This window comes from Pteropus alecto, unplaced genomic scaffold (genome assembly GCF_000325575.1).
Source record: "Pteropus alecto unplaced genomic scaffold, ASM32557v1 scaffold398, whole genome shotgun sequence".
Taxonomy (NCBI): Eukaryota; Metazoa; Chordata; class Mammalia; order Chiroptera; family Pteropodidae; genus Pteropus; species Pteropus alecto.
This window is the reverse complement of record NW_006442497.1, coordinates 5,305,350-5,316,083: the sequence shown is the minus strand read 5'-3', so window position 1 is coordinate 5,316,083 and position 10,734 is coordinate 5,305,350. Positions and strand designations below refer to the sequence as shown.

Genomic DNA, 10,734 nt, shown 5'->3' with positions numbered 1-10,734 from the left:
CTTATGGAAGCCGGAGATCTCCATGCTGGCCGTTATGATATCAATCAAATGCTTGGATTTTCCCCAACAGTGTGAAATGTTCCTTCTCTTATGCACCTAGCTATCCCAAGGCTATAGCCCTAAACAGGGGCATGATGGTACCAGTTAATCATTTTCACACATGCAGTCTCACTGGGGATTCACAGGTGCCTGTTAGCAGTGGCAGTAGTATTTGCCTCCACGCACATGATATTAGAAGGGTGGCTTAGAGAGCATGCTAGAGTTCTCATAAATGGGTTAGCTAAATTAAGATTTCATATCACAAACATTTCTTTTACTCCCTCAGGATCTTGATTCACTGTTTTAGGAATACCCTAGAATCTGCTTAACTCTCATTCTAGATAAAGCAACTGTGAATGGAGAGGTCTCACAGAACATATGTCGGTACCACTGGGCAGTCTCTCCAAAGATCCCTTGATTGCAGGAGGCTGGTAGAAATGGCTAAGCAATAAACCCTTGGAAGAGTGAAGGACCCTCCAAAGCAGCAAGAAAAGAAAGATGTTAGAGTCAGTGCTGATTTCTCCTGATTCACTAAGATGTGACCCACAAAATGTGGACCCACACATCTGCCCACTCATGCTCTCACCTTCGCCTGGTGGGATGGAGGGGAACAGGCAGGGGTATTCAGAAGTGGGAGGCTTCTGACCATGCACAAGCCTTCTAAGCATGTTTTCTGGCTCAGTCTGCAGAGCCACTCTGGTTCCTCAATGTCGCATGGTGGTGAGCCGAGCTCAATTTGGCAATAGGACCAAATGATCCAGTAAGGTAGCTAGTCTCCAGAGATAGCCCCAACAATTCCACCTCTCTCTGCAGGCACATGCTTCTCCTTACATTGAAAGGTGGACTTTATTTTCTCTTTGAATCTGGGATGACCTTAAGACTCCTTCTACCAATACAATGTGGTGGAAATGACATTCTGGGACTTTCCAATCCTATGCCTCAAGAAGGTTGTAAGTCTCTACTTTCTCCCTCTTAGAACATTTCCTCTTGGGATGCTCTGAGAGTCTAGCTGCCGTACTGGGAGATGCCCAAGATATATGGAGAATCCACATGGAGAACTGAGACTCTCCAACTGAGAGCTGAGCTCAGTAAACAGCCTGGGTCAATGTCCAGCCATGTGAATGAACCATCTCGGATGTTCCAGCCCAATCACACCTTCAAGTGTTTGCAGCCACAACCAAAAATTACATGTGTCAAAAGCAGTGTCCCGCTGAATGTAGACAACTCAGTTCATAGAACCATTAAAGGTAATAACATGGTTACTGCTTTAAGCCATGAAGTTTTGGGGTAGTTTATTACACAGCAAGAGATGCTGCCTTGCCAGAGGAGTATGATAGGCTAGAATTCCTTCTCAGAAATCTGTCTCAAATAGCTCTCATGAGTGTCTTGTCCTTGGCTGGCCTTAGGTGTGTGAGATCAGATGATCTAGGGCTCACATGAAAAAAGGGCCACCAAATACTAGTGATATAACAGCTGCAGTTTTTTTTTAATTTGAGATTACCTATTGAAGAAGATTAAGATCAAACAATGTAAGAAAGCCAAATTACTAAGCCTTAGCCTTTGAAATCCTCCAAAAGACTGACGTAAATTAAACATGGTTTCACAATGAAAAAAAAGTTACTGATTGGTCTTCTGTCTCAGTTCAAAGCCACACACAATTCAGCTCTAACAGGAAGAAAAAAGAGCCATAGTCCAACTGCCCAGACAAATTCTCAGGCTCTGTCTCTTTGGCCTTTGGTGTGTGTGCAGTGGGTAGACTCATTGTCTCTACTTTGTCCACAGAAACGCAGCATCTGACCCTGTAGGTGGCAAGGGCTTTAAGACTCTGATGTAAGGAACTTTGTATCTCCTGGTTCTGACACTCACAGGGCACCTGGTGGGCATGATAGCATACTGGTTACAAGCAAATATCTCCTGCATACAAATCTCACCTTTCACACTTATTAATTTATGTATGTTCTTTGAATCTCAGTTCCTTCATCTTTAAAATGATATAATAATTTCTCCCTCACAGTGATGATGTGAGGATTTAAGGAGACTTTAAGTGTTTGCAGATAAACAGAAATTTTCTAGTGTACCATTTTCATTCCTCTGCTGGTATTCTGACTACATTTTTTGAGATATTTTCTTAACATTTGTTCCAGAGATTACAACATTAACTTATTGCAATCTATTTCATGTTAATACTAACAATTCTGGTGAAATATAAAAACGTTCCTCCAATCCTTGCTCTATGGAAGAGATAGCTGCCAGCCTACTATTGTCATAATATGTTAGATCTTTATACAATACAGCTTATAACAATACTACAGTTTATAATTAGTTTATGCAATTATAATCATTTTATATCTTTAAAATCAGTTTAAAAAGAATAAATATATTTATATTTTCATATTTACCTATGTGTTTACCTTTTCTAAAAGTGCTTTTTATTTCTTCATATGGATCTGACTTATTGACTGCTGTCATTTTCTTCCAGCCTGATGGATTTCCTTTGACACTTCTCTTAAGGAAGGTTTACTAACAATGAACTCTCTTAGTCTTTGTTTATTTGTATTTATTTCACCTTAATCTTGAAACATCATTTTGTTGACTATGGAATCCTTGGTCGAATTATTTTTTCTTTCAGCATTCTGATTGTCATCCACTGCTTTCTGGCCTCCAATGTTTCTGATCATAGTCAGCTGTATTATTGGTCCTCATAAGTAATGAGTCACTTTTCTCTTGTTACTTTAAGGATTTTCTCTTTGTATTTGACTTCCAACAGTTTAACTGTAATGTTTCTAGATGTAAATTTTTTTTATCATATCTGGAGCTCATTGAGCTTCCTCAATATGAAAATTAATGTTTTTCATCAAATTTGGAAAGTTTTCAACCATTATTTCTCCAAATGATTTTTCTACCCCTTTGGAGGTAGTTGTAATATCTATGATATTCCATAGATCTCTAAAGCTCTGTTATTTTTCTGTTTTTTTTTTTTTCTGTTTCTCAGGCTAGATCATCTCAATTGGCCTATCTCCAAGTTCATTGACTCTTTCTACTGCTGCCTTACCCTGATATTGATCCTCTCCACCCAACTAGAATCACAGTCTCTGTCTGTGACATTTTCTTTCCTTGTTCCTTTGCCACTAAGATCACTTCTGTATGTGACAGTGCCTCAGGGTATGGTCTTTTCTTGCTCTCTGACCTATATTAAGTCAGCCCCTTTCAGCAGTGAAACTGCTAGTTTTCACTAGAATTTCCTCACTGATGGAGAAGGGATTGGAGGACAAGAACAGTCTTGGGCAAAACAGTACAGACCCTTGAATAAACTCTTCTCGATCTTTTCTATGTCTTTGGTTGATTTCTAGGGTTCTGAAATAGATGTTATTGACAGTTTTGCCCAATTTTTTTGTTGCTTTTTGCAGAAAGGATTTGCCAAGCTCCTCTTTTCTCCATTCTGGAAATCCTGCCCCTATACTAGCATTTTAAGGTTATTAATTTCAAGATTATGACTGTATGAGGCCTTTGTTGTGTCCACACTGTGGTAGGTAGTCCTTTGCTTTAGTGGCCTTTGCTAACTATCCATGGCTCCCAGTTTTCATGCCCTTGTGCTGTCTCTCCCACTTCAATCCAGGCTGGGTCTGTGACTTGCTTTAAATAGTGAATGCAATAGTAGTATCATTGTGTGAGTTCCAGACCTGGGCATTTAGAAGGACTGAAGCTCCTGATTTTGAGCTCTTGGGAGCCCTGAAGCACTGCCAAGTAAGAATTTCAGCTACCCTGCTAGAGAGACCATGGAAGAGAACATATAGTGAGTGAGAGGCCTTAAGACTATATGGAACTGAGGAATGTAGCTGACAGTGAGAAATGAAGCCTCGGAAATTTGATTCCAATAAAGCCACTTCAGCCAGTCCCAGCCATTCGAGACTTTCCAGCTTAGGCACCAGATAGATGAGTGGAGAAGCCATCTTGGAATTTTAAGCCCCAGCAGGCATCACATGGAACAGAGGTGAGCCATCCTTGCTATGTCCTATATGGATTTCTGAATACCAGAAGCATGAGAAATAATTAAAATTATTGTCACTTAAAGCTACTGAGTAATAAATAACAATTTAAGCGACAGATAACCAAAATACCCCGGTAAATTAACCACATCTGGCCTCTTGTTTCTTGTTTCAGCCCCCACACATCTGTCAAGGTTCAAGAGCCTCCTGATCTCAACTCATTTGTCCCTATCCAAGTTTTGTTGTGTTCTGAGTATGTGACCTGCACAATGCTCTGCAGAAAACCCTGCAAAAATAGGAACTTAATAAAAGGCTTCATGTTGACATTCACAGTTAATATGATCATGAGTCACATCAACTATTACAAGCTAGGAAACAGACCACTTTTCCCTCCTTAGTCATCACATCGCGTTGGCAGGTTCAAGGCAACACTTCAGTCTACACACCCTTCTAATACCAAAAGCCCTCACTGATAAAGTCTGTTGATTCCATTTCCGTCTGTGGGTTTTCTCAATTTTGAGCCTGTTTGGATTAAGGGCATTTTGTTTTCTCCAAAGCCAATGTGTCCTGGTTCAGATGCCTACTTACATGGAAGGAGCTCAGAGTCAACTGAATGAAGAGTCGTATAAGTTTTGAAAATCCTTGAACTTGATCATCAGTGATGAAAGAGAAGAGAATCTCGTGAACACCCAATAAAGGAATGAGAACCAGTGTCGATTTTGCCAATCTGCAAATGACAACCAAATAACTTTCATTAGGGCCACATTGGAAACAGGCAACATTTTCTGTTCTTCTGTGAATGCCTTTATTGAAGCTCGTATAGTTGACTTTCCAGTTCGTTTCCTTGGCTACACATAGAATGCCTTAAAGGCTAGTGTGGTCTTGTTCACTGATGTATCCTAACACCAGACTCATAGCAGATGCTCAGAAAACAACATGAATTGAATGAATGAAAGAATGAATGAGCCTAACACCAGACTCATAGCAGATGCTCAGAAAACATGAATTGAATGAATGAAAGAATGAATGAATAAATTCTCCCATATAGATTAGGATATACCTACGGATCTTAACATTTTGCCTGATGGTAGATTTTCATGCACATGGCTGTCACTCTGGGACACTATACCAAGTTTGACAAATATCCTATTATCTGGCTAACTGGTGTCTCTATCTCTTTTTCTACTCAGGACCTCTAATGTCAGTGCTTTATTGAGCCTAAAAGGGGAAAAAAATGGCTTGCCCAGGATCATACAGCCACTAAGTGGCAAATACCTGCCTGGAAGCAAGACTTCTGACTTCACACTCAAGCCCTGCATACTCTACTCAGAGTTTCATCATCAGCCCCCGTGCTGCCCCTCAACTCTGGTGATGGCAAGGGTTACAGGAAATGAGAAATTGATCCTCCTCATAAAAAGTGGTATGTGGAAGCTCCCTGTTGTATACACTCTACATAAAAAAGACAAACATTCCTTTGTACCACCCACATGCAAAGTGTACAGCTGGGGCCCAAACATTCCATATCATATATCAGTGGTTCCCAAACATGGCTATTTGACTCTTAGAATTTTTTACAGAGTTTATGTACACACACACACACACACACACACACACACATATATATATATACACATACATATATATGTATATATACATACAAACGTATACATACACATCTTCCTCAGCCCCAGTGACAACCCTCTGAATCTAAACCTTTGAAGGCTAGATCCCGGAAATGTGAATTTTTAAAGAATTCTCCATGGGATTCTGATAAGCGGCTACATTTGAGAACAACTGCTCTTTATCATTGAGCTGCTTCTTGATTTAAAACTAACTTGGCGATGGTGACTCATATTCAGGACACAAACAAAGCTACTATCTTATACACATTGGGGGGAAAAAGAGCTAATCGTAATGATTTTTTTTAGCCCAAGTCACTTATTTAAAGGGCCAGACTAAGAGGTTTCTCCCAAACTTTGTGGAATTAAAGACGTGGAAATATGGAGGGTCACGGGCAGCTCATGGACAGTGTCTTCAGGGAGGTTTAACTCCATCCAAGAGAAAGCAGCACTTACTGCAAATCCTGTGTCTGTGAGAGCCATTCTAATGCAATGGTTTCAAAACACCTCACCTTTGTGCCCTAAAAGGACCTAAAGACTGCGAAAGCTGAGCAGGAGTCACTAAGAAGGAGGAACTCCACCTGGGCACATGGGCTGCATGTCCCATGGCCTTGACCATCGAAGAGAGGCCAAGGAGTGGGGAGTCTGAGACACAGGCCCTCATAATGTGGTTCTCCTGTGCTGAGCTCACATCTACCCCTACTTCCACCCACATAGCACTTACTTAGCTAAGCAACAAGTAGGTGCTCCCAAGGAGAGACTATTTCAAGAGAGTGTTTTGTTTTTGTGTCTGTTTTTAATTTCCAGAAGTGTTTTAAACCCCTCTAGCTCAGAGGTTCCAAAGTGGTGACATGAATTGTATTTGATCTACAGACATTTTCTGCTTATGCTAGGAAGTGATTTTTGTTACTGAAGCCATCTTTAAATGATTAAGAGATTTTGATGAAAGATGTCCAGGTTTCCAGCTTCTTTTAAAATATGGGGAGATCTGGCAACACTGGGCCCAAATTCCTGCTTGGTAATAATTGGCTAGAAGCTAAGAGTGGCTGTCCCTTTAGAGGGAACATGTGTTCAACTCTCAATCAGCCTGCTGCAACCTTGCAAGCATTTGAGTCTGTGACACTTGCCTTTGGTTATCTGAGTTTTAAGGACACATATGTACCCATGTCAACTTATTCTTAGGGCCTTGTTATGGTATTACGATTTTTAAATAAAATTTTAATTTCAGAATAACTTTAGATCCGTAGAGTAGTCACGATAGTACAGAGAGTTCCCAAATACCTTTCATTTTGTTTCCTCCAATGTTAAAATTTTACATTAACAGGTACATTTGCCAAAACTGAGAAACCAATGTTGGTACATGACTAATAATTACACTCCAGACTTTATATGAATTTCACCAGTTTTTCCACTAATATTTTTTTTCACATTCTGGGATCTAATCCAAGATTGCACATTTAGTATGAGATGATTTTTAAAGAATGACCACCTTTTTATGAAGTTTTGGGCCATTTTAGTAACTACCACCTCTTGGGATGAATTTCAGAAGGGATTTCCCATTCTTCACCTCATAGTACTTTTTTCTTGGACAAAGTACTATTTGTGTCCCTGTTCAGATGAAAATCCATAAATATCTATAGCAGTTTACTCTTATGAACTGTTTATGTTTATTTTTCATTTGTAATCATTTGTTTATTTAAATGGCTTAGTTTATTACAGTGGTTTAGCTCTTCGACAAATATTTATTGAGCATCTGAACAAATAGGAGGAGCTGGGCTCAAAGGTAGTAGAGTATCTGTGGCCTGGGTTCAAACCAAGCAGAAACAGTACTTGAGCCTGGGTAAATTATTTAACCTCTTTATCTGTAAAACTGAGGATTGTACTACTACTAATATAATATAAAATATTAAAATAATAATAATATTATTATAATAATACCTGACAGTGTAATTGTAAGGATTAAACATGTGGCAAACCCGCCAAATAAATGGTATCTGATACATGATGAATGATCACTAAAATTTAGCTATCCTTATTTCTAAAGAAGTCATCCCTGCCCTCTAGTTGCTTACAACCTCAACAACTTTGATCAATTTTACTTCCATTTGTGAATTTTATCATGTTTGCTTGCCCACCAGAAAGAGCTTTGGAGTTTAGCATGTGAAGAAATGATTTTCCTTTAAAAATTCATTAAGAGCTCTGCCCTACACATCACACAAACGGTTAAGACTATCCAGGAAAAAGGAGTCGTCTCGGTGCTGGCAACACAAAGAGAGCTCCCACCACGCCGAGGGGCCAGGGATGTCCGTCCGCCTTCCAGGACCATTGCTCTCCCTCAGGCATGCTCTCCTTCTCCAGGCCAAATGGATGAGCCAGTTATAGTTTCCTCTGCTTCAGCGGTGGAAGCCCAGGGACAATGGCTAGGACTACAGAAGTTTCTCCAGCTCCTAGCAACTTTCCATTTTGGCAAGGCCTAAAATGTGTTTAACTTAAACTTCCCTAAAATAGACTCTTGGAGGGGGACCAAATCTTGAGAGCTGTTTTCTGAAAGTTCTCAAAATCTGGGAAAGTTGGAGGCAGGCCTGTTCCTACCAGAGTTTAGACAAAAATGCACTAGACCCCATCACCTAGTGGGAAGAGAAGAGCCTTCCGACATGGAAGAGTGCAGTGTGAACTGGGGGTGCTGAGGACCCACAGGGGTGACAGGAAGCAGCCCTCCTAGAACTTAGAAATGAAGGAGGTTGCACTGCTTGGAGAGAAAAACGGGCGAATGTGCTCACTGTTGCTACAGGACTCACCAGCTCAGAGAGTAAAATAAAGTGGCCTGCGTGTCCTGAGCGACAGGGCCCTGACGTTTAGCTAATTAATAATCACAAGCAATGCAATTGCTTTGTACTCTGCATGAGAAAGAGTCAGTAAACAGAAAGCAGATGGCTGACCAAAATGGCAGGAAGTATCACAAAGAAGCAGGGAGTTCTCAGTACTTATCCAGTCCTATCTGTGGAGATTCTGGGGAATGAACTTCCCTCTCACCATGCAGGTGGCACCACGGGACAGTGGTGGTTTTTCAGGCCACCAGCAAGGATTCCTTCATTGCCAATCACTTTACTTGAGGATGTGATCACCAACAATCTTCTGGTGACCGCTTTGTGTCTCTGGATCTTCCGGTGTCAACGAGGACTGGAGGCACAAGGAGGAACCCTGCTCCACTCCCACCTTCCACAGTCTCTAAGAATGAATAGTTATATAGTCTGATTTACATATTAATCTCTCATAAGTTTGGTTGGCATCAATCAGCTCTCCAAAGTCTCAGACACTCAGGAACACTAATAGGTCCCCAGTACGGTCGCCGGTTATTGACAAACTTGCTAAGATGAGGTGTCTTATCCTGGGAGGCCTCCAAGTAGGCATGCGCCCAGTTTCCTCTCTTCAAGCCTTTTTCTCACACAAATATGGGAGAAAGGAAAGTTTTCAGACACGTTGTGTATGTCAGGCAGGGTTACTCTTTCTCTTCCCAAAATAGCTATCCTAAATCATACTGGATCTCCCCAGTATCTTGATTTATGTTTCCCTAAGATCATTGGGTAGTGCACACCCCAGGACTGTGCAAGTGATCCATTTGGTATTGGAAGACAATCTAACAAAAGAAGACAATAGAAATTTTATGTATATTAATTTTTATCTATCCTTCATAATTTTCTATTTTTTGGTATATGTTATAAGGTATATACTAGTTCAGCACACCATGTGTACATACGTTGAGAGTCATGCTCAAAATTTCTTGCATAACTCTAAAATGTTTCTTGGAAAAAGGACATAAAGCCTGTTTAGAAACACATTTGCCTTGTTTTTCTAGAGCATCTGATCCAGTGGTCTCCCACTCTGGCTGTATATCAGAATCTCCTGGATACTCGACTGTAAGAAATCTATGTGGGGGGCTCTATCCCTCGCTCACTGAGTCGGAATACCCAGTGGAGGGGCTCACCAGTCTATGCTTTTGGCCAGCTGTCAGGAGATGCTTAGGAGCAGGCAGGATGGAAAGCTATTATAAGGGCCACTAAAGATAGGAAGATATGGTGGGCTTTGGCGGCACATAATAGCAGGGTTTAGGCTTCAGTCTGTGTGGAAAGTGGTGCCTTGGCATTTGCCTGCTCCCTGTTCCTATCTTCTGGGAATATTGTCTTCTGTTGGGTTTCCAGGGTGCCTGAGTTTCCCCTGCACCTGGTTAGTGAGAGGACAGCCTTCTCTGAATGGACCCTCACAGTGCAGAGTAGAGCAGCTCTGCTCTTGGCCTTGGATCTCCACCCTAAGAGAGTGATAGAAAAGACTGAGCCTTGGGAACAGGGCCAATAAACAAACAAACAAACAAACAAAAAGACAAAAAACTGTCAGCCGCTTGGAGGCTCCATCTCAGGCACCAAGAAAGACAGCGATGCTCTGTGTGGTCCAGGACAGCCAAAGTGGCCCATGACTAGGGGTTTTTGTAAACTATTTGGGCCAATTACAGTATGTATTTGGCCAGTCCTGACCATGTGTGTTTATCCTTGTGACCTCCTGGAGAGACAGTTTTAGGTAGACAAGATTTGGATCCCGGGCAAATACTACTCACCACACCTGATTAGATTGGGACAGCTGTATCTATGACCTCCTTTTATCCTCATAACAAGTAGGAGGTGGGTCTGGCATGGCACTCCCACTTTACACATCAGAAAACAGGCCCAGAAAGGCCAAGCGACTTGTCCAAGGTCAGGCACAGAGTCTGGGGTCATGGCCAGCATCAGCCCTCCTGACTTGCGTTCCACACCAACATCCCAGTCTTTGGTAAGTTAGGATGTGTGCTCCTTGCAGACAAGGTCCATATCATATTTACCTTTTATTCCAAGTACAGTGTCAGGCATATTGTAGGCATTCATTAAATATTTTTCAGATAAATAGAAAAACTACCTTCCCAGTGTACCTGGGTCAGGCCCTATTCTGGCCTTAGTCAAGTGAGAAAAAGAACTACAGACATCATCATTTACACCTCTACCTCTGGCCTGCCATGTAGACTAAAATTCCTACCCTTAGAGCTACTCTTTTGAGTTAAAACA

At 41.3% G+C, this 10,734-nt stretch overlaps 1 protein-coding gene across 1 annotated transcript in view; it reads right to left on the bottom strand.

Annotated features, from left to right (window-relative positions):
• Positions 1-10,734, bottom strand: part of GLP2R (glucagon like peptide 2 receptor) — a 54,744-nt gene that overhangs the window by 3,861 nt on the left and 40,149 nt on the right. The window contains exon 11 of the mRNA XM_006922388.1: positions 4,614-4,752. Coding sequence (XP_006922450.1) covers positions 4,614-4,752 — 139 coding nt within the window. The remainder of the gene's footprint in view (positions 1-4,613; positions 4,753-10,734) is intronic.